General features: G+C 31.6%; 4 protein-coding genes across 4 annotated transcripts; all 4 read right to left on the bottom strand.

Annotated features, from left to right (window-relative positions):
* Positions 1-529: 529 nt before the first annotated feature.
* On the bottom strand, positions 530-6,042 carry LOC126675209 (gamma-soluble NSF attachment protein). Its single transcript, XM_050369818.2, has 9 exons — positions 5,863-6,042; positions 5,597-5,664; positions 5,439-5,523; positions 5,178-5,336; positions 4,264-4,401; positions 3,443-3,521; positions 3,140-3,219; positions 1,666-1,795; positions 530-925 (listed from the first exon to the last, which is right to left on the bottom strand). Exons 1-9 carry the CDS (start codon positions 5,907-5,909, stop codon positions 821-823), a joined length of 891 nt encoding a protein of 296 aa, XP_050225775.1. The 5' UTR covers positions 5,910-6,042; the 3' UTR covers positions 530-820.
* Positions 6,043-10,437: 4,395 nt separating this feature from the next.
* On the bottom strand, positions 10,438-11,669 carry LOC126672675 (uncharacterized). The gene is made up of 2 exons (XM_050366628.1): positions 11,651-11,669; positions 10,438-10,934 (listed from the first exon to the last, which is right to left on the bottom strand). The coding sequence occupies exons 1-2, from the start codon at positions 11,667-11,669 to the stop codon at positions 10,438-10,440; spliced, it is 516 nt and encodes a 171-aa protein (XP_050222585.1).
* Positions 11,670-11,951: 282 nt separating this feature from the next.
* Positions 11,952-12,335, bottom strand: LOC126672676 (U1 small nuclear ribonucleoprotein C-like). Its single transcript, XM_050366630.1, has one exon. The coding sequence runs from the start codon at positions 12,333-12,335 to the stop codon at positions 11,952-11,954; it is 384 nt and encodes a 127-aa protein (XP_050222587.1).
* Positions 12,336-14,643: 2,308 nt separating this feature from the next.
* LOC126673520 (subtilisin-like protease SBT2.3) lies at positions 14,644-21,543 on the bottom strand. The gene is made up of 10 exons (XM_050367693.2): positions 20,998-21,543; positions 20,253-20,406; positions 19,602-19,999; positions 18,789-18,884; positions 17,623-17,695; positions 17,185-17,467; positions 16,543-16,874; positions 16,007-16,277; positions 15,647-15,928; positions 14,644-15,328 (listed from the first exon to the last, which is right to left on the bottom strand). The coding sequence occupies exons 1-10, from the start codon at positions 21,210-21,212 to the stop codon at positions 14,901-14,903; spliced, it is 2,532 nt and encodes an 843-aa protein (XP_050223650.1). The 5' UTR covers positions 21,213-21,543; the 3' UTR covers positions 14,644-14,900.
* Positions 21,544-25,223: the final 3,680 nt, after the last annotated feature.

Consider the following 25,223-nt stretch of genomic DNA (forward strand, 5'->3'; position numbering starts at 1 on the left):
TGAAAATAAAATGTCTTTCAATTATTAAAATACTAATAAATAAAAGGTCAAATGTCGTAAAAAGGACAAATCTTTCACAAAAGTTTCACAAAAGTCATGACCTTTCAATTTTGTCGATTTTGGCCAAAAACTGATTATTTGGTTTCACAAAAGTCCTGACCTTTCAATTTTGTCGATTTTGGCCAAAAATGGATTATTTGGTGTCACAAAAGTACTGACCTTTCAATATATGTGCATGCCACATAGGCACCACATAGGCAAAATTGAAATAAAATTGAGAGTTGGCCACAATTGAAACCAACTAATCCGTTTTTGGTCAAAATCGATAAAATTGAAAGATCAGGACTTTTGTGAAACTTTTATAAAAGCTTTGGCCCTTTTACGACATTTGGCCTAAATAAAAATATAGAACTTTTGTTATTAAAATTTGAACTACTAATAAAAATGAAAACTTTATAGATTTTGTCTTTAATCACTAAATACTAATGCTTTTCACAAATTCAGTAAATGAATACAAAAAACAGTGAAATTTATCCAAATAAATTAATCATTACTTTCTTGCAAATACAATCAAATAAAAGTAAAATTTTAAAAATATACAAGTAGAAGCCACAATTTATGATGAATTCATCTAAAACTAGATCATACATACAAATCAGCATAAAATCCACCCCGATCCGCCTTTCTTTTTGTTTATCAGAATTCTTAGAAAAACTTGAGAGTAAGAAAATGATAAAATGTCTGCAAACTTTACAAATGATTCTTCGATTGATTACAATAGGCTTTATACATGCTCTGTGCCCAACAATTTAGAAAATATTTATGTCAGGTCATTCTCATCCAATGCTTCTTCTTCGTCTTCGGCAGCATCAGCCTTGAATGCACTAATATCTCCAGTTGGTAACTTTCTTGCAAGTTTAATGATCTGCAATCAAGTTATTCAAATCAACACAATGATTCACTACCAGTTACTCGAATAGAAACAGCCCGTAAACATTTAGCATATCATATTGCATTCGACTCCCGCTAAATGCTATATAGTCACAAATTTAGCACATCAAGCAAATAACGGCATTCAATGATATGGAAGAGTCAAACATTATGCCTCAGAAATAACATTTAAGCATATGCATTGGGTTCAAACTAAACCAACTTTTGAAATTTTTTAATCGAACAAAGTTGATTTTATAAAAAATTGAAAATTTCAAACCAAACTGAACCGATCAGTTCAGTTTGGTTCTTCAGTTCAATTTACACCAAAAGTGAACTGAACTTTGTTTACTCCCAAAACTGAACCGTGTTGTTCGGTTTGATTTTCTGGTTCGGTTCAGTTTTTGTACACTCCCAGTGACATACTATAGTATAGTGAACACATTAGTGACATGCTCCAACAGAGCCAAACTTTAAATAGAGGTGCTAAGAACATTTATCATATCGTCATCAAGAGTAAGCACATTCGCCTCTTTATGAAAAGCAAACAAGTATCTTATGTTACTAGAGCTCAACCAAAAGAAAGCAGATAGGCATGGAAGGGAAAAATAAATTTTCTCGACAATGTCTAATCTGGAGGTGGTCTGTGGATGGTATTTCCAGTATTTACATAGTTGAGAACCCCAAGCCCGTAACGTAAAACAAGACAGGTGCATGTTTAGATAAAGGAATTACCACATTGTCAAGGTGTGAAATGGGGCTAGACTGAGCAAGACGTTTAACTTCTTCAATGTCGCCTTCTCTGTAAGCAGAAAGTAGTTTACTAGCACAACGATAGTGGTCACTGCTCAAGAAAGCATCAATCCTGCAGCAAGCCAAAAGTGCATGTCAAACCATTAGAAACTTTTCTATGTAGGAAAAGTGGGGAAAAAGGATCATTATTCTTGGAAAAATAAAATGAGTATAAATTACAGATGCTCCTTGCTAAGAGAACATCTATCAATTAGGCAATTCATATGCCAAAAAGAAATTGCAGTTTAGGAGGCAATTTGACCCTTATATCATATGCTTATTTGGTTACTAAAAGGTTATACGCACAACACTATCTCAGGTATCAACCAAAATCTACACTGCCAATCCTACATCCTTATGTAAGTATCACACATCCATATCACATGAAACCAGATATGATTGCGAATAAATGTAACCGTCTTCATAAATTACATAATCAACTCTAAACATAATAGCAGTCAACCTATATTCCCTGAAGATTAATCTACTCAAAGCTTCATTTACCTGAGAGTTTAAAATAAAACAATATAGATATAGCAGGCTTTATGTTTCTCAGACCTCCATTTCATTTCCTATTAGATAATACTAGTCTTTAGATTATTCTGTATTCTGTTTATACACCTATTACCCTATATTGGTTGGGTTAGGAGGCAGCTACCTAGCACTTACTTTTGTTAGCTTAGGAAGCTGCCTTATCTTCCACATTGTTCTCTCTTTTTACTACCCCTGAAACTCAATTTGTTACATGAAATTCTATATATAATTTTTGTCTGTAAAAGTCTAGTAGTATGTAAGAAAAAACTCCAGAGAATATCTCATAGACGACTGACGCATGCCAATAAGCGTTGTTGACTTCATGCTAAACAGAGTTGCAGAAACAAGACCGTCTTGGATTCCAAAGTGTACAACTGTACATATTACCAGGAAAAAAGAACAAATTTAAACTCACTAATGCCAACCATCTCCACCTTCTTAGGGACCAAGGCAATGTTTGATAACTTTAACTAATGAGGGAGAAGAAAAAGTAACGGTATGCAGTGCACGATATTAGCAAAAGTGAAACATGACACTGTATTGCAATTCTACGAAGGTAGTTGACATTGTTTCCAAAGGAACAAAAATTAATCCGTGGAAAAATCACTTAACGCATTTGCAACTTCAAATAGCATCAAATATGCTATTGGAAGTATGATACTGTAAACTTTAAGATGAGACTACAATTCTGAATCTTCTTTAGTGATTGAAACTCTGAAAGGTGATTTCAGAACCAAAAGTTCAATTTTTGTTTCAGCTCAACATAACTATTAGCCCCTTGAAATGGCCAGAGAAGGGCACAAAGATATCATCGTAAGTAAAAATAAGCAAAATTAACTGCATGAACCTTTACAAGGAGAAGCAACTTTAATAGTTTACTTACTGTGAGCAATCATTGTAGCACTGTTCTGCTTGTTTGAAGTCATGAGCATAAAGATACACAATAATTGCACTAAGATATGCCTGAAATAGAAAAATGTATGGGAAGAAATTACGGTGGACATATTTCACAATCAAATATATAAAACATACAATATGAACCTTTCTTTTTCCAAGAAAATATAGAAGAAGGTAAGATACAGAAAAGGGTGTATCACAATTGAGACAACTTGGGCATATGAAAATCAAATTGGAAAACTAGATCATTAAGAGAAATTAAGTTTAAGATAGAATATTTAAGTCAAACCTTGAACTGGCTGTTGGTGGCATTGAAATTACTTGCTGCTACACCCAGTCTTAATAAGATAGCTGCAGCATCTACAAACCTATAGGAAGAAGAAAATAAAGAATCAAGCGGCTAACGTGGGAAACGCACAGCTGACGGCAAACAGGAGTAATACTTATTAGTTACTTTCCTTAGTTTTCTTATTCAGTACTCCCTACGGTCCATAATATTTGTCGCATTTGGCCATTTCACATAGATTAAGAAACTAATAAATATGTCTTGATTTGTATATACTTTTACTAAATTGTCCATATTAATTACCCTAGTTTTATGTTTGACTAGTCCTTTTAACCTTATTAAGTCATTTATTGCTAGTGAAAAATTTGGAAACATAGCAATTAATGCTTTCTTGAAACTCTAATGTGACAAATACTATATGGACCAAAAGAAATTCTCAAATGCGACAAATATTATGGACCGGAAGGAGTAGTATTTAAATCTTTTTCTAATTAGGAGTCCTAAAATTTTAAGTACTAGATGTACTCTATACATATGGCTGTTGCCTTACTCAATAAAGTATCAAAAAATTATAAGCAACTAAGATAGGCAACTCTCTCTAACTAGTTCTCAGATAGGCAGCTCTCCATTTAAACTCCAATAATCACCATAGCTCGAAGCCGTAATAAATCAAGGACATGACAACCTTCAAAAGAAGGACATCGCCCAATAACACAATCCTTATCAACTAGACATAACAGAAGGTATCTCTTTCCAGCAACGCAATCATACCACTAGAAATTTTAATGTTGTCACCTCAGTGTAAGGGAAATTGGATAACTTACTTTTCAAGCTTTATCTGCACACTAGAGGCAGCACGGTAAAGATCAAAGGCCATTTGTTCCTTGTCATCCTCTTCAAGGATAACACAAGCATCAGTATATAGTTGAACTGCAACATCTGGCAGAGCATCTTCTAGAGCACTGTGATAAGAAAAAATTAGGTTCTCAAAGAAAATTAATTGAGCAAGTAGCTTCAGTTTGAACATTCTAACTTTACAATTCTAGCAACTAACTAATCCATGCCATAAGAAAAGAAGAAAGAAAACTATGAGCACGACACAAAATAACCACATGATTTAAAACAATATGAATAAAGAAGATAAAGGACACTCAACACTACCATTAAAAACCTTTAATACAAACTTAAGCAGCTATTTGCTATGAAGAACACAAGTTATGCCATGCAAATTGTTTTAAAGCACTAACTAGTTTCAAACTACTATTTTTACTTTCAATTTTGGAAAAAATGATTAAAAAAGAGCAAGGAGAAATATATTCCAGAAAAGACATACCCGGGCCCGTATTTGAGCTGATGCAAAGACATAGGGAATTCGGGGAATGGGGAGAGGGAAAGAGAAGATTCCTTATAAAAGTCTAAGTAACCATGCTACATATGGATGGCTATACAACCAGTAGTTTGTTAATAATCAATGTAACAGAATGCTACTAGACTTTATTTGTTAGATTCTAGTTTTCAAAAGACATACAAACTTACAAGCAGATACATAGAGTGAAGCATAAAATAAATAAAATGCAATTCAGCAATCCACAAGTTATCAGAATCTCGTCATAAATATATTTGCATAAAGTCCTATGATCCACCGTGATGATGGAACACAAAACTACCCAAGATCAATTAAGAAGAAAGTTAAAACAGAATTGCCAATAACAAAGAGCATAAACTATGTGCAAATTACCGAGCCGCCTTTGCTAAAGCATCTGATGCAGGTTGTGACCTCCCGCATTCCATATACAATTCAGATGCCTTTCTATAAAGATCCGCAACTTCATTCCATTTTTGTAGTTCCTTTGCCAGAGCAGCAGCAGATTCCATATGCTTAGCAGCATCCCAGGGGCTACATATGGTCATTAAGGACATAACAAGAGACAAAATAACGTAGACGATATATAAGCCATAAAATTTTCAAAACAAGTAATAATAATAACTGAGAGGATACGAGGCGAGTATTTCCTGTCCTTTGGAAGCCTTTTCGAACGCGTCTTTAGCTTTTTCGTACTTCTTAGCAACCCTAAATCCATTAGCTACATAAAAAATCCAAACCTTCACTTCATTTGAAAATAACACGAATACAAAAAATGTAATTAGATTACTGACCAGCTTGCTCATATAAACCAGTGGCAGTTTTCCAATCAGCACTCCACCTTGTGAGACTGAGTTTTGTTCTGATATAACAAAAAAAAAAAAAAAAGCACAACAATAATTCATAGGCATACTTTGAAAACTACAAATCATTCATCAATTGCGATTGATCAAGTAAAAAATTCATCAAAATGTGAGAATTTCATAATAATAATAATAATTAAAGTGAAATTAAGTTAGTTTTAAGATATGAAATTGGCGGAAAATAGAGCTCGGCTTACAGTTTATCGGCCTTAGACATCAGCTTATCGGAATCGGAAGATGCCATGGTGAGAAACACAGTTGCTTAAATCACTGTGTTTCTTTTTCTTTGAATTTGGCGTCTGGTGTAGTCAAGGAAATCAAAAGGTAGATGAAGAAGGAAGCGACAAAATCGCCCGACCCGATGCTGCTGGAATCGGTTGGGGTTTCGTTGTAACTTGTAAGGGGTAATTTTCAAGTAGAACCCCTGATATTTCACCTATTTTCCATTAAAATCCTTTTCTTTTATTTTATAGCTAAAATATCATTAATATTTAGATATTTTAAGGCCTAATCACTGAAAAACCCCTCACCTTTAAACTTTTTTTCAATTCTACCCCGACGTTGAAAATTTGTCAATTTTACCCACTTTTGAATTTTCCGTTTTCAATTGTACCCCAATATTTTAATTTTTGTTAATTTTTTTACTTAAATGATGAAATCATTCAATTAATTAAGTCTAAACATGAAATTAAATTCTTTTTTATTCAAAAAAGTACAAATAAGTCCTTTACTTTTAAAAACTAACTAAAAACCATAATCAAATTAACACTAATTTAAATTCTTAATTAATTTAACTAAATTTAAATAAATTTTAAAAATATACAATTAATATATGCGAGACATGTAGAATGTTTTAAACAAATTTCCAAACGCAAAAGACGTTAATTTAATTTTCAGGGTACAGTTGAAACACAAAAATGCAAAATAGGATAAAATTGACAAATTTACAACGTCAGGGTATGATTGAAAAGGGGCTAAAAGGTCGGATTTTTTAAGACATTAGGCCATATTTTAACGAAAAGTTACGTTCAATTTTACATAACCTCCACCTAAAAATACTAGGAATCTTTAGAGAAATACCTGAAAAATAAAAAAATTCGTAAAACTTAATTCCAAAACTGTACTTCAAAATTATAATCTGGTTAGAGGTGGCAAATAGATGCCCAACCCAAGCACCCAACCCAACCCGCCCAAAGAAATACAACCCATTTGCACCCAAAAAAAGTTTGGGTAATTTTTGACCCAACCCATTTTAGCCCAAATTTTTTTGGGCTAAAATGGGTTTATAAGAATGACCCAATGGGTGAAATTAAGTCCAAACAAATTTCAATATGAAGAGTATTTGAGTTTTTAAAATAATATTTATAAGTTGTATAATTTATTTTTCAAAATAATTTTTTCCAGAAATTTCTTTTTCCGGAATTGTTTTTTTTCCAGAAAATTTTTTTTTTCGAAATTTTTTTTTTCAGAAATTTATTTTTTTCCAGAAATTTATTTTTTTCGGAAAATTTATTTTTTTTCCAGAAAATTTTTTTTTTTCGAAATTTTTTTTTTCAGAAATTTTTTTTTTCCAGAAAATTATTTTTTTTCGGAAAATTTATTTTTTTTGAAAAATTTATTTTTTTCCCGGAAAATTAATTTTTTCCAGAAAATTATTTTTTCGGGAGAATTATTTTTTTCCCGGAAAATATTTGTTTCTGAAAATTAATATTTTGAAAAGTAATTTCTTTGAAAAAAATTTAATTTGGTATTTTTTATTTGAACTTTTTATCTCAAATATAGATTTCAAGTATTTCAGTTTATATTTTGGGTAATTTTGGGTTTTCATGACCCAACCCAACCCAAAATTACCCAACCCAAAACTGCCCAAAAATATTGTGACCCAAAATTACCCAACCCAAAAATGCCCAAACCCAAAGAAACCCACCCAAACCCGCCCAAGAACACCCATTTGCCACCTCTAAATCTGGTGCATTTGAAATCTATTTTCTTACTTTTCACTTTGAATTTTTACTCTAAATTCTGTTCCCGCGTTTTAGAAAAAAAAAACTTTCAAATGGTTTCAAAAAGTTATAAACGGTTTATAAAACATAGTTACCGATTCTAATTTATAAAAAAATTTAAAAACTTTCAAATGGTAATTTAAACACACTCATGGTGTAAGTAGAAATCGCTTGAATCACCGATTAAGCAAGACATTTTTACCGTTCTTGATAGTAATTTCTCCTTCAAAATATCAGGCAAATTTATTAAATTTCCAAAGAACTTAAAAAAATATTTACAAAAACATAGAAAATTTTAAAGACATTTCATTGTATATGAAAAATTTAAAAAACACCAAAAAACTCAAAAACGCTAAAACTAACCAAAATACATTTTGAAAAGGCATTGAAAAAACAATTAACTTACACCTAACTCATATATAAAAAAATCAGCAAAGTCAACGATATAATGTCCAACAATGCACATAGCACGTATTGACCACGTTGTTGCCATTAGGGGTGAGCAACGGTCGGTTCGGTCATCGAACCGTCCAAAAATTCAAAACCGTTCGGTTTTTTAAAAATTTCGGTCACCGAACCGTATTAACCAAATTATATCAAAACCGTATTAACCAAACCGAAATATTACGGTTCGGTTCGGTTCGGTCGAAAACCGTAATATTTTTTGTATGGTTTTTAGAAAGAAAAAAAAACAGTTTTTTAAAAAATAAATAAAAAAAATGAAAAATTTAACCTAAAGAGTACATGTGCTTTAAATTAAGGGTTAAATGCAAATTTATACACCAACTTTGACCTAATTTGCAATTACAACATAAACTTTAAAACTTGGCAATGTCAGTAACCAACTTTACACTTTTGGCAAATCGATACACCAAACTCAAAAAACACTAACGTGGACATTGTAATAAACCGCCATTTGTCGTTTTATGATTGGTCGGTGTACCAATTTGCCAAGAAATGAAAGTTGGTTACCGACATTGTCAAGGTTAAAAGTTTATGTTGTAATTGCAAATTAGGTCAAAGTTGGTGTATGAATTTGCATTTAACCCTTAAATTAAATCTATATTTATCGTTTTTTATTACAAAACTATAAAATTAAACAAGTTTAATATATAAATGTGAGTATATGAAAGTTTAAATAACGTAATTTTTAAATACGGTCGGTTCGGTTATTACGGTGATTTTTTTGTAAAAACCGTAAACCGAACCGAATAGTCAAAATTTTAAAAATTCGGACCGTAACCGAACCATATTTTCAAATTATATTTCGGTTTGATTAATTCGGTTTGGTTCGGTTCGGTTATTCGGTTTTGACCGTTTAATGCTCACCCCTAGTTGCCATTATTGATTGCCGCTGACAAATTCCAACAAAACTTCAGAGGTGTTTTCCAGGTATTTTTATATTTTTTTAAAATAGTATTTTTATATAAAATTATAACAAAGTTAAAACTATATATTTTTATAGTATGAATTTAATTTTTGAAATTTTATAATATTTTTATTAATAAGTTTAAAAAGAAAGTAAATAGAGTATCTTCCTAAAGAAGATTACACAACGAAACAGCCGCTAAACATTCACTTTTCTTTTATTTATTCATTTTATTTAATATCTATTTGTTTAATATTTTATATTCTATTTTATTTTATTATGTAAATATGTAAATTTTAAATTAAATCCTCAAATGATATTGTATAACTTTTATTAGTTATTTAATTTATAAAAAAGATAGTGATTAATGATTTAATAATATAAGATATAATGTATTTATTTTCAGAATGACTAAATTTTGTAGTTTAAAATTTAAAATTGACTTAATAATAAATTGCAATTATGTTAAAACATGTTAAAAGATTATACATTTAATTATTAGAATTGTAAAGTATTAATTTTACTATTTTTTATCTATAAATTTTCTAATTTTACTATTTTTGATATTTTTTTATAATTAAAGAGGAGGGAGTGAGACTCGAACACGAGACCTCTTATCAAGATATATGTGGCTATCACTGTGTTATAAGAACACTGATAATATTTTTGATATTTAAAAATGAAAGATCAGAAATAAATTAACTTCTTCTAATTTGCAATATTTCACATAAAATATATGCTTTATAATCGAGTTTCAATTACAATGCCAATGATGTATTTAGATCACTAGATTCTTTCATATCGAGCTAGTGTTTTTTCTTTTACCTTCCACTTCTTGTGGTTGAACCAATCTAATCATCATTTATCAGAAAAAAAAATTCCCTAGAATGACATTATTTAATTTGGTAAGTACATGAGGAAAGAGTATATGCTATTCAAAAAACTTAATAAAATTGGTAAAATAAATTTTTCGATATGGATCAATAAAAATATAGTATTCAAAATTAATTTTATTGAATGAAAGAGATTGAACAACTCATCATAACAATAACTATATAGCAACTAAACCAAACGAGTTTTAGATAATTGTGGTTAAATGGGCATATTATTGAAGGTTGAACTAATAATTAGAACATTGGTCAACAAAACCGAAGCCATTGAAAACATATAATAGTAGAAATTAGGTAGAATTCCATATGTAACAATGAGTTTCACAAGCAAAATATAGATAAAAATTAATTAAACTATCAATTACTAATTACTACTAATTAGGTCTAGAGTAGAACTGCCATGCAACCCATCGTCACTAACCACTATTCTCCCACACAATAACCCCCTCCATTCTCTCACTTATAAATACACTAATTAATCAATTTTCATAACATCAACTCAATCATACATTAATCCAAAATCATGGCTTCAACACTCATCTTCAACCTTTTGATTACCTTGTTTGCCTTGTTATTTCTCTGCAACACAAACTCATGCTTAGCCTCTAGCAGGTTACTTCTTCTTGAAGATGAACCTAAGCCTTCACTCGACAAGGCAACTTTTCCGGCACCGGATTTTACACCGGAAAATCCTTCATTTTCATCAATGTTGCCTCCATTTCCACCATCACTAACATCTCCTCCTCTTCCTCCTGCTGCCACTGATCCTTCTTCTACTACAGCACCATCATTATGGGCTGCAAACCCTAATTTCCCATCAGGTAAGCCATTTTTACCAAATTTTACTCCATTCCCGTTCCCATTCCCCCGTCTGTTACCTCTGCCGAGGTTTCCTCCATTCCCATTTATTCCGACTATGCCCTCCGTTCCTACGCTTCCCGCTGTTCCTTCTCTGCCTACTGGTCCTTCTGGCTTTGTTTCTTCCCCAAGTGAAGGAGAAACCAATCCTTGAGTTGTTGATTAATACTAGGGTTTTCAAGTCTCTATTTATGATGTCATAATTATGTGATAGTTTTATAATTATTGAAATAATTGTATCAGTCTTTAAATTTTCATGTTGGGTGATTAAGGAGAGTAGTTATAGTGGAGATCAATTGTAGTAATTGTCTATGAAGAATTGTACAAGCTCTCGTGGATAATATATATACTGCAATTTAAAAAAAAAATATTAATGTGTGCATGCTTTGTTCATATTCATTTACTTACTGTGTTTGCATTATTAGTGACATTGTATAAGGAATATAATTATTTCATATATAAACAAAAGAATCCCTCTATTTCTCTTTATTTGATGTTTTGAGTTGAATTTTTGTTCCAAATTATTTGAAGTTTTCATTTAACAATGAATTTTTATAAAACGGGAAGATTATAAAAAAGTTCAAAAACAGTTATCGAACTATACATAGCCTTTTTTTTAAATGGTGCGTATAATTTTTTTTATAAAACGGTTATTGGCTTATTGCATGGTTATAGATCGTTGCTTCATCCACATACATAATCTGGCAACCGTTTTCTAAAAAAAGTTATATTTCGATAACTTTTTAATAATATTTTATAATTAGACAACCGGTATGCAAAAAAGTTACAGTTCGACAACTATTTTATAATTTTATAATCCAGTTTATAAATAAATAATAGTTCGGTAACCGCAAAAATATTTAACCTGAGAAAAGTATAACCATTAATTAATTGGTGGATAATAATGCAAAACATCTCAAGATTTGAATATAATTTCCTCATAGAGCAACTTATTAATTATGAGGTAGCTACAACATAGAAAAATAAGAAGACAATGGTTAAAGTTACTAATGAAGCACATTATTTTATTTTTTTGAACATTACATCACAATGCAGAACTTTGGGTAGGAGGAACTGGATCCACGACCTGAAAGAGTCGTGTATTGCGTTCATGACATTTGAGTTAGAGGGCCATTATTTTGATGAAGATAATTAAAGAGCCAGTTTTAAGGAGAAGGAGGGGTGAAAGGAAAAGGAGGCAAAGGAAAATTAGGAAATGGAGGAAGGTTAGGGAAAGGTGGGAAGTTAGGAAGAGGAGGAAGGTCAAATGGAGGTGGGAATTGGAATGGTGTTATTGGAGGAAACTGTGGAAATGGTGGAATTGGTAAGATCTTCATCTCTCCTTCACCGCTACTGCTGCTGCTGCTACTACTACTACTCTTCGGTTTATCAAACGCTTCCATTTTACCTCCATTCTCTTCTTTCTCCTTCGAGTAATTCTCCGCGAGTATCCGAGCTTCAACCCTAATTTGAGCAGGATTCATAGTGGCTAGAATGAAGATCATCACCACTATGATGTTCACCACCATCTTGGAACCCTTCATCATCATATTTTGGTTGTGAGAAACAATTCGTGCCAATGTCTCTTAGGTTACTTCTATATATATAGGGGATGAGATGCCTTTGGTAGTGTCAGCCCTTGCGTTAAATTACTTATTGATATTCAACCTATGATTACATTATAAAAGAGGCTTAATTATTTACTTTCCACCTCAACTTGCACAAAAAGTATTTTTATTATTAAATTGGTCAGAAAATTTATTTTTAGGTATCAATTAAAATAATTGATATTTTTTTGGCTAATTTGACATTAAAAAATTCAGATAAAATAATATAAATATTATGACCAAATTGACAATAATATCTTTAAAAAGATAATTTTGATAGTCTGGTAGATCATTTTTGACAGTTATATCTAAATAGCAAATAAAAAGAATCCAATTAATAAAAATAAGATACAATACATATAATTTTTTTTCTGTTATACACTAATTTATTATAAAAATAAGTCAAGGGACTAAAATATATTTTATTTTTGGACCTTTTTTTTATTTGATGCTTAAATAATAATAATTAAGACTCGTAAAATTATAGACCAATTTGGTCATGTTTTGTAAATAAACAAAAATAACTAGTTAATTAATAATATGCGCAAATTGAGAGGATAAATTAATATTTAGTCTTATTATAAAAGAAGATACTCTATTTTTTTTCAAATTGTCCATCTAGATAAATATTAGATTAGTACTATTTATATTTACAATAAAAAAAGACATTTTTAATTGGAATAACTATAAAAATACTCTAAAAATCACTTAATTTATAAAAATACGAACTTTATCAAAAAAATTCACTTCCACCTAAAATCTGAATTTTTTTTAGATAATTTACGTACTTTTTTTTGCTATATAAAAGTGGGATACATTTTTAATACATCTTTGATACAGTACGTAAAAAATGAAAACATATTTTTTATATTTGTAAATGTTTAAGGTATTAAATGTAAATTTTTGGAAAGTATATATTTTTATAATTTATTCCAATTTTTTAATTTTTTTTTTGTAATGTTTCCTTTTTAATTTTAGCCGTTTAATAAATTGGAGAACTAAGTAAAAACGGAGGGGCTATATTTCAAGAATACAAGTGCAAAATGGATACACACTCATGAAGTAGTCATTGGGAAAAGAAATGATGAGCAGGTAATTAAAAGACAGAATTGGAAAGGGTGCCAATGTTTACATTTTACAAGCTTCTTCTAGCAAATGGCAAAATATATATTTAGATTCCTTTACTATTATATTCTTTTAATTGAATCTCTTAACTTTTATTTGTTAAGATTGAATCCTCTAGACGTTTTTGTTGACATTAAGTCCCTCCATCATAGAAATGAAGTGCAAGTACTCCACACGCCATTAGTACGAATGGGATAAATTTTTAATTTGCTTTTGCACATTAATTTGTTTAAATCGAATCCTTGTATTATTATTTTTACTAAAAGTAAATTTCTCAATCAAAGTTTTTCGGTCTAACACTTTTTAAAACGGAAGAACCTAATATTATAAAAATAGAATTGTAAGAATTCAATTAAAAAGGTATGATAATGTAAGGACCTAAATATGCATTTTAACAAATGCTAGTAATTCAGAAGCTTATGCGTGTAATGTAAGCATGACAAGTTGAAATTGTGCATGCATGACTACTGGACTCTGATACTTTAATTTTGCCAATTTCCCAAAGCATCGCATGAATTCAAGATTGATTTCCATTTAATAGGCACACATTGCAAGCTGCTTCACACAAAGAGGATAATGCAGATCTTCTTCTCGACATTTTTTAGTCATTATGTATCAAACCGGTTCAAAAATGGCTATATAAAAAAACATAATATGCAAAAACGAGTTATATTTGCTGATTTTTAAAGATTTGATCAAGACAAAAGTTTGGTATTTTTTGAGAATTTGGCAGAATTTATATTCCATAATCACCTTTTCCATAATTATTAATTTTATAATTTGTTTGATGAAAATAATTAATTTTATGATTATAAATCAGCTTCCTAAATTTGTCGATTTTAACCAATTAACCCAAAATAATTGTCTAAAAAACTTTTAAACTTGTTTTCGATCAAAATTACGTTTATAGCAATACTAATTTTAAAGATAATTGACCCTGAGCTGAAAAGTTCATTAGCCAAATAATCAGAATCACGAGCATAAATTTACAACAGAATTTGAAGCAAACCATTGCCTGAAAATAGTTTAAGAGTAACTCCAGTTTAATTCCATTCCAGATGCAGCATCTTAGTTCTAAGAACATAGTGAATCAATAAAAAAAAACATGTAATGTAACATTCAAATATACATATTAACGTACTCTTTAAATCATTTGAATCAACAGCGTAAAGAGAGAATGGTGATTAGGGGCATCAATTACAAAAACATTAAGCTGAAACTTACATGGCACACTGTGTCTATATCACAAACGCTTCGGCATTTACATGATAATGAATGAAAAAATTGGTTAATACATCTCACAAGCGTAGTAGAATATTACAAAATACACACACCAAAACCGGGTTATAATTTACGCAAGAAGAAACGAAAGATTCTCAATCCTCACCTGTTAGTGGTATTGTAAGAGATTTTAAATATTGCAGCCAATGGAATGTTGAGAATATGACCTTGATTTCCGAAGAGACCTATCCTTCCGTAGCTGGCTACCGAATGGTTCATAGTTGCACTCATCGTTATACTCAGGACCTGCTTCTCTCCACTGCCAATTACGAAGTGTGATGGAGCTACCTTCACTGATACCCCGTAAGGAGCGCTCCATCCCACATTATATGCCTCATTGCCAGCAATGTTAGTCACTGTTCTTAGAACAGTTCTAGACTGATCGAGTTTAGAAATTGTGATTGAAGGTAAGTTCAGATCAGCACCACCTATAGTTGCATTATAATTCCAACAATTTTGGCCAGTGTAGTTAAACACCACAGGACCGGATCCATTGATGCCACAGAGAAATGACATATAGTCATCAAATGCTGTAAATGAAAGAGCGTATTATAAAGCTAGGACATGATGTTGCATTTGGTTCATGCGCAAATTAATGGTTTGCAATACGGAGTGAGGACAAACCCGATAGTTTTTGCCTTAAATTTAATGCCTTTTTGCTTACGTTCTACAAATGGCACTCAACTTTTGTTTAACTTATCTTATTTATTTTATTTTTCAACTTTTTATCTTCATTTAAAGGAAACACATAGCACACATTCTATACTTCTCCCATTATTAACTTCCCTTTATATACGAACAAAATATGGCGTAAAAAAAAAATTAAAGTAAAGTTTGAAGCGACTTACTGGAATCAAATATAAGTCCTGGATCCAGAGAAGCTGTTGCATTCACGAAACCACTGCCCATATCGAATGGAGTTGCAGGAGTCTGACTTTGTTCTGGGTTGGCATAAGCACGCTGCGCCATTATTGGCCCACCCTTCTTGTCAGATAAAGAAGCTGTTGTGGAGAGTGCAGAGGCTATCGCCGCAGGACTGAAACTGGGGAACTTCTGCTTAATCAGTGCAGCAAGTCCAGCGATATGAGGAGCAGCCATGCTTGTCCCAGACATCATTGCAAAGCTTTCACCTACAGGAGGTTAAGTTCATTGCATAAAGTTGAAGTTTTGTAAACCTTAAGTATTTTTTGCTGTGTTAGTCTATGTACCCTGGAATTCTACCGAGTCAGTCCCAAGTGAACTCCAAGCAGCCCATATTAAATTTCCCGGAGCTACCAGGTTAGGTTTTAAAATATCAGCATTCTCGAGAGAACTGTCTTCTGGATCTGGTCCTCTAGCAGAGTAAAACATAATGGCTGGAGCAGAATTACTGTAGTTGGCTTTCATTCCACCTGAAATGCTTGCAACTGCCCCAAATTTAGTGATGTTCTTCGTGACTTCATCTCTCTCCAAAGATGAATTGTAATACTTCAGTAATATCTGCCACAATGGTCATAACAGTATCGGTTAGCTTTCTCCTGGAAAGTGTGTTTGTCTGTTGGTGAATGAGTGCATGAGCAAAAGAGAAAAAAGCAAGGAAATCACTGTTGAATTTCTGGCTCAATCCGAGCATAAGATTTCTTTTACGTAATTAAAATAATAAGGAAAAAAACAAGAAACCCCACCATATGATGCCATCTAAAGATTTTTGATGTATAAAACTACTAAAAGAGATTTATCTTCCAGCATTTATAGAATTCTTCACCTTGGAATCATCAGGAGATGCAATTATGACGCCAGGCAACCTCATAGGAGTTGGATTAAGCCGATAACCGATCACAAAAGGATCCATATAGAACACAATACCGGCAGCACTGAGGTTTTTGGCTGTATCAAAGGCTTGTTTGATGGTGGAAAGCCCAAGCACAAATCGAATTGAATAACTGCAAATCAAGAGCTTTCCCTCGACAAGATCTGAATTGAAGCTACAGGAATCTTGGCATTCGCCCACATACATGTCAGTGGAAACCGTTGTGTCATTGTTTAAAGCATGAATTGCTGATATCATTGTATACATAGCACCCTTAGCTGTTCCCGCTGAGGAAAAACAAAGAAAGCTATTACTTCTCCCAGTGGCATTAAGTACAGAACTATTGGAGACTAGACCGGTTAGAGTATTCATTAAATAGGACATGGATGATAACCGAATGCGCTTTCCTATCAGCAATAGAAGAAGATTGACATGAAAGATCATAAATATCACTTTCCAGCCTTCTCTTTAAATTTCATTTTGACATTTTGGTCATATTTTTATGCTCTCTTAGGATCAAGTTAATAAAATTTATAACATCATTATCGTATAAAAAAATTAAGAAGAAACAAGCAGTACTTCAGAAAATAAACTTACGTGCAAGTCCAACACCAGAAATGGTTACATTGTTTCCAAGCACTATAGAGTTGGTGTAGACCCTGTCATGAGAAGCAGCCCCAACAGTGAAGATCCAAGGACTGAAGGAAGACATGCTCTTAGGAGATGGTCCAGTATTGCCGGCTGCTTGCACAACAAAAATTCCAGCCTTTACTGCTGAGAGCAAAGCCATGTCTATAGGATTGAAAAACGTTGCTAGACCAGGAGGACGCCTGTTGGGAGTGATTGATAAACTTATAATGTCAACACCATCCTGAGCTGCCTGCGATTAATACCAGCTACGATTGGCTAACTTTGTTTCTTAGTAGTTTTGGCGGTGAGCATAAATTTACCAACACATCCAAAATACGCGTAAAAGCAAACAAAATTTGGAAAATCTAAAGAGGCTAGCATTACTCTATTAGTCATTATAGTTACCTGGTCTATTGCAGCAACAACATCTGCAGCAAAGCCTCCAAAACTCTTGTATAATGCCTTGTATACAGCAATGCTGCAAAACATGGGCTTCTAGTTAATATCCATTATTATGAACAGAAAAATCAGAAAGTATGTTGTTGTCAGTATTAAAATGCAAGAATCAATTTCTCTATTCTTGGAAATCACTGTTTCATTTTCTTGGTAGTTTAATACCTACTACTAGTTATCTTTCACAGAGAGTTCACCAGGCTAGCAATTTCAGAGCAATTGCCAGAAACTTATATCCCCTGAAGTAATATCATGGCATAGGTTCGATAAATTTTGTACTATAAAAATAACATTTTTCTCCTAAATGCATTTCATCCCAGAGGCCGTAACTAAACTAAGGCTATTAGCTTAGCCAACAAATTAACATAGTAATGGAAAATTAACCTTTAATAGTAAGATAGCATCAAGAAGCACCACAGCTTGTGCACTAATCGTCACTTCTATTTTAAATGTTAGATCACTTACTAAACGGTTATTACTCATTCTTGCACTTTGTAATACTTTCTAGATGGTTATGAAAGTAAATAATAACCCTAGATTACATAAAGCAATTGAAAATCAATCATTTCATGAGTTGTGAGCTATGAAAGCCTAAACAAATATTTCTGCCGATACCAAAGTTCTGGAAAATGACTGACTAATATCTCTGTGTTGAGGTGGGATAATGACACATCCATGTGTGTGTGAATGTACATGTGTTTATATATCACCAATTGGTTTTTAAGATGAAATCTAAAACTGTGAGATAATGATAATCAGTCACTATCAAATAATCTGCTTGCAGATACAAGCATCAAGCCTCCACGAATCATCAAAATTTCTGGAAACCTTATCTACCATAAAATTTCCGTTTTATGGCATATCAGCTGCATATAGCTTTACAAATAAACCTATAATTAATATTGTTATCATAGATCAAAGTATTATATGGTATTACTATGTTCCTTCCATAACAAGCACTGCAATAAGATACTAATGCAGCCAACACATGGTCTTACTGAACAGAATGCTGCCATGAACTGATTATATTCTATGCATTAGTTGCACCAGAAAGTTTTTATCATATAGTTGATGCAGACATGTGTATAAAAAAATGATAATTAAGCAAAAAGCATTACTGCGAACGAGGAGCCATCCCACTTGCATTTCCAAAGTGATGTCCTGCCACAATCACCGAAATACCATGATTTCCAGAAGCAACAGAGGCAGTATGCCTGTAAATCACCAGAAGATTCATTAGCTTTCATCTTCAATAATTTCTTGGAGATTGATAAAGTGCACATAAACAAGAACTACATAAGGCATAGACCAATCATCACAAAAACTAGGCAAACAATATCTAGAGCTAACCTCACTATCATTACATTGAAATGATTTTGCACCATGCAGATAAAACATTAAGAACAGAACTTACCATTTTGTTTTTAATGGAAAAAGTGAATGTAATTTAGAAAAGGTAGTCGAGTGATTTAGATGACATCAGTAAATTGCACCATTTCTATATGATGTTTCTTCGGGAATCTTGAAAGTACTCATTCAGATAGCTTAGCCAAGTCAACAAGAAAAACAAAACCAAGTACTTGAACAAATTAAAACTGAATCTTCTCTGCTATAGAATCATTGTTTCCTTTTCATATTAGGCTAAATGTCCTTCAAAACGTGAGCTGTCAACTATTCTCTATATAATTGTATGTATCAAATGGCTAAACTAAGGTATGGTTACTATTTTCCCTCTTTGTCTTTCTTCTCTTTTACGGAATCAGTAAACTTTTGAGAAACTAGGCTAATCTGCCAATTCAAAATCATGCTTTTGGATAGTTCATGGAGGATAAATGAGAAGAGATATCAAATTTTGCAAGAAGGATGTATGGAAAAATGCACGAATATGATAGCTGGACAATAAGAACCAACATATAAAAACATAAACTTACGTTCCATGCCCATCACCATCAAAAGGTGAAGCATAATCCTGAGTTGAATTAAAAATTCCCCTGGTTATAGCAGATGCGGCAAAATGGCGTGCCGCAATAAGCTTCCTGTTGCATGAACCAGAAGGGAAGTCTCGAGTAACCTCACAAACACCAGAAAAATGACCAGGAATTGGATATGAGTGCTCGGATACATCATCAGCAAAGCTAGGGTGAGTTGGATCAATACCAGTATCAATGAAAGCAATCACAACTCCTTCTCCAGCAGTCTCAAATCCACCTTCTTTGACCCATGCCCCTTTTGGAAGACCCAAGAACTGTGGAGTGTGTGTAGTTGCTGTTCTAACCGAGAAATCCAGAACCACATTCGCCACTTCTCTCCTCCCCAAAAGCTTATTTGCCTTCAAATTTAATCCAAGATAAAATTATTGAATGCAAGGCTATCAGGGGATTCAAAAATGCAAATAAAAACTGTGTAACAAGGGTATAGATTTATATTCTAAGATGTATTTTAAGATCGTATGAGTTTGTATCCAAGAAACTACACTAAAAAGGAAAAAAGAAAAAGAAATACTTGTAATGAGAGCAATGCCAAAGTAAATACTGACACAATTATGGTCATTGCATGATAGTGAATGATGGTGCTTTATATACCTGTTGTGGGGTAACAAAAACAGCAAATCCATTGATCAAGTAGTGATAACTGTACAGCTTCAGATATTTCTCCCCTCTCAGCGTCCTTCTCAGTATCGAGTCATGAACTCTAGCTATGTATGAACCAGGGCTTCCATGAGAGCTTGAATTAGCCCTGAAACACAAAAAGAAAAAAACCATCAAAAGTTGGTCATCTTCCAAAAAGGCCAATAGTCAAAAACTTTGTTGGCAATATGAGCATAATCCCTGAACTGGTAGGTAATATTATGAACAAAAATACAGAAATACAAAATCTATAATGTAATAATAAATAACCAATAATTTCAGCAATTGTCACATTGGTGAAAATATAATGTGATGAAAAGGTGAAATGGACAAAACCATAACCACCCTGCTTAGAAGAGAAACTAAATTTAGTTAGAAAAATCAGTTAAACAAATACAAACTTCTAATTTCCAAGCAGACAATGTACATACAAACACCCCCCACAAAACCAAACAAAAGGACCCCATAAAAAAATGAAACTTTAAACAGTCAATGACAAGAAAAATCCAGTTCAGCATTATTTCTAGATCTTCTACCAAGAACAATAAGAACAAATAATAATTAAAAAAAAACAACAAAATGCACAGTCACAACTAAATTAGACCCAAAAAGTCCTAAAATTTGCACTAAACAAAGAAATTCAAGCAGCTAAAAACAAGGAAATTACTCAAAACAATTAAGAAATTACTGAATTTCATACCTTGGTCTGTGAAATTTATTTCTTCCACCAGATGGACTATGCTTGAACACATTAGTTTCCTTTTTAAGCTCACTTTCAAAGTAATGAGCAACTGGAGCTTGTTTAAGAGTAACTATATACACAGCACTATCAAAATCACTATTCTGACATGAACAACTCAGAATTATCCCCAAGCAAAGAACACCAACTAATTGCACCAAGTAAACACTCCCCATTTACAAAAACAACTGAATCTACAAAACCCAGAAGCCAAAAACCTCTCAAAATCAAAAAAGAAACAATCTTTTTTCAACTCATGAACAGCCCAGAAGCTGAAATGCAGAGAAAAAGTTCAATGGGAACTGGAAAAAGCTTGTTTGTAGTGAAAAAGAAGTGAAAAATGGCAGGGAAGTTATTAGCTGGGGTTTTAGTTAGTGGAGAGTAAAAGCTGAAAGTACCCTTGTGTTCACTTTTATGTAGAGAGAATATATATAGTTGGATTATATTATGCTGGAGAAAAAAATTAAGAATCTGCAACTTTCTTGGGTGCTGTGAATGTGAACGTTTTAGTTTAATATAAAGCTAATAAGAAAATATTTAGAAGAGAAATATGATCGTTTTATTGTTTTTGGAATTTTCCTTTTTTTCTTGACTGTTGGGTATTTTTGTATCCTCTTCTGCAACATAAGTTTTTTGTTTTTGTTTATTTTCTTAACAAGCTACTACTATATGTTTAATTAAAAAAATGGGGGTATTAATCAGGCATAAAGTATTTAAAAAAACTCTCATAGTTTTTTAAAAAGTTCAGTTTAAACTATTTTTAGGGATATTTTGTTAATAGAATTTTAAATCAAGGACCAATTGACATTTTTTTCCATCTTTTCCCCCCTCATTCTTCCTTCCACCATCTTCGGAGTGTTCGAAACTTCTTAGGCGAACCCAGTTCGTATGTCTGAGAACAAACCTGGACGGATTTAGCTTTGTCTCAAACGGACTAACCTCGGTTTGCCGAAAGTCGGTTTTTTTGTAATTATTATTTAATTAATTATTTAATTGTTTCTGTTTAAAGGAAGGAGACAAAAAAATGTGAAAAAAATTCATAAATATAAAATTGATAAGTATTATAAACATTAAGGTTATTTTTTAAAAAATTCAATATGGCTATGACAGATATGTATGTCAACAATTAATGGTTGTTTTTAATTGATGTTGGACGGAAAGGGTTATTTATTCTATCTTAAAAAATAAAGAGAAAAAAAATAAAGAGGGTTTAGTTGTTTTTAAAAATAGTTTAAGGGCTAATATGTATATTCGTGGAAACTATGAAGGGTTTTTTTGTGCATTAATCCTCTGAAATAAAAAGAAAATTAATTTCTTATATTGTTAAAATGGCAAACATGAAAAGTATATAATGTTAATTAATACGAAAATGGAAATGGAGGTTGATAATATACATTTAAGATGACATGTGAAGAATCAATATTTTCATAATTGCAATGACAATTACATTAGTAATTAATAACTTATAATATATTAAATATAAAAAATTATATAATGATACTAAAAGAATTATTAACATTTAGCAGAAAAAAAACATTACGAAATTAAAATAAAAAAGGATAGAAAAACGAAGCACTTGAGGGCTTAGTCTAGTGGTTAAGTCTCTCGAAGTTGAGGTTGTGATCCCGATCATTTGTAGGTTGTTGTTTTGATTGGTTTAAAAAATTAATAGTAATTAATAATAATATTAATATTAATTAATAATATTTATATTAATTAATGAAATAAAGTAAAAAAAACGGCCATTAATGAAAATGATGGGACTCAATTGATTTTGGCATTTTAGATGTTAGTGTGATAGTAAGTTGGGATGAGTATGGCCATTGCTTCCCAACGTTCTAATTTTATAAAGCTACCCGTGATCCTCTTTGGCTCTTTTCTGTCTCTTTGCAACACTATAATTCCAATTTACTGCTAATTAGTACATAAGAAGATCACAAAATTTTATATGTATAGTTAGTGGCGAGCATGTCGGTTCGGTTTAGTTCGGTTTTTATACGTGAATAAAACATTAAAATTCATCGATTTTCAAAAGAAAAAAAAAAGTTTAAATTCAATTGAAAGTAATACTTGCTTGGTTCAGTTTTAAGTTTAAGCAAAATATAAAAATCATTTAAAAAATAAAATTGAATATTAAAAAATGTTAAATTTAAAATAAAATTTGAACTAAATTATAATATATCATATTTCAAGCATTTGAACATATAAAAAAAATTAATAAGAGGGGTAGAAATTTATGTTAAATAACTAAAATTAAAAATATTAAATACAAAATAAATTAAAATTGATATTTTTAGAAAGTTTGATTAAAGAAAAAAATTTAGGTAGACTCTGTCCACCACGTCATCCGTAGAATAAGCCAATTATATCATAATACTTCATTAAAATGAGGGTATTCTTGTAATATTATTATTCAAAAATGTATGCGAATAATAAACGAAATTATAAAAATGCCCTCATTTTAATGAGGTGTTATGATATGGTTGGTTTAGTGCACGAATGACGTGATATACTGAGTCTATATAAGAATTTTTCTTGATTAAAATGATTGTTTCCATAGAAATTTATCTTTTAAATTATTAAAACATGAAATTAAGAAAAAATATATATATTATTATTTTCTATTCTTCTAATTTATTAAAATTTAAAATTAAATCACTTATTTTAAAAGAAATGTAATAAATAAATTAAATTGATCATTTTTTATTAATTTAGTTGGGTTTGGTTCATGACACACATTATGTATATTGGATGTCTCGTGGGACGGTTAATATTTGATAGTATAAACTAAAGCTACATTTTCTTCCACTTAATTAATTTTGTGAGCAAATTAATCATAAATTGATTATCGACAATTATCTCTATTTTAGCAATTTGTCTTCTAAATTTGTAAACTAATTGCTCCTTAAATTGATAATTTGCTCCCTCAATTTATAAACTAATTTGTTCAAATGGGATTAATTGTCCATAATTAACAAATTTGTGACTAATTTTTTCATAAAATTAATTTATATATTAATTGTCTATTACTTGAGTCCATTTTTTTCATTACTCAGCATTAGATAGTGGGAACACGGTGGACTTTAAAGATTGATAATTGCACAGTTTCTATTTTTTTTTTGTCACAATATGGTTTCATCTCAAATTAAAAAACGAGTACAAAAATTTCGAATCTAACCATAAACGAAATTAAAAAATTATAATAAATAAAATTATTTGACAATGTAATAAGCCAGCCAAAATAAAATTACAAAACTAAATCTAATATAAATCTAATTAAATGGATATAAATTTATAATTCTAAAAATTACAATAAAAAATCTTTAGATCTACACTATCATCTGGAGTAACTAAAAGTAGAAAAATTAAATTTATAAATTAATCTTACAAAAAGAAGCACATGAAAATTTAAGTTTTATTGGTACACTTGTTCTAATCAACTTCTAAACGAAAACCCACCAAGCGATTTTGAAGAATGCAACAATTCTAATTATTAATGTTAAGATTTCAACCAAAAAGCTATACGTCAAATGGTATAAACGCTTGGAGTGTCACATTTGCATTAGATTTTAATCTGAGGTAAATTTTCCAAATTTTTCTCTTGGGTTGAATGTTCGAAATACCGCTAGATATTACTCAAAAATAGGTCAGGGGTTTTGATAAATGATTGTCCAGGGGACAACCTGTACCGGCCTTTGGCACCAGTTTGATGTGGCGCCGCTGCCAGTTGGAGTGGCGCCATCCGTATGGAGTCAGCCCAGTTGGATGGTGCGATTTTTTGTTGAAAACACAAACTTCAGGCCTACTTTTGGGCTATTCCTTTACTAGTATCAACGAACTTGGCGTTCTTACAATTTTAGAAAAGAGACGCTTTTTGTACATCAAGTAACTTCCAACAGGCTCCACAGTGGTCTGATTTTTTGCCTCTTCTGATTCAGAGGCAGATAGACGATTCTGGTTTTGGCCGCTTTGTCCTTGTCTTGTTTACTGGAGCTAGGTAGTGCGACAGTCCCTCGTTGCATGCTTTGACGGAAAGATGGATGGATATCACCCACACATTTCATTTACCGGTAGAAGAGATGACAGTCACTCCTCTAGACTTCTCACTTATCACCGGGCAAGAGTTTTGCAGGCAGCCTGTGCCCTTTGATGGTGTTCTGAACTAACTCTATCGGGATGATCACGTC

The sequence above is a fragment of the Mercurialis annua genome, linkage group LG3 (assembly GCF_937616625.2).
Source record: "Mercurialis annua linkage group LG3, ddMerAnnu1.2, whole genome shotgun sequence".
Classification (NCBI taxonomy): Eukaryota; Viridiplantae; Streptophyta; class Magnoliopsida; order Malpighiales; family Euphorbiaceae; genus Mercurialis; species Mercurialis annua.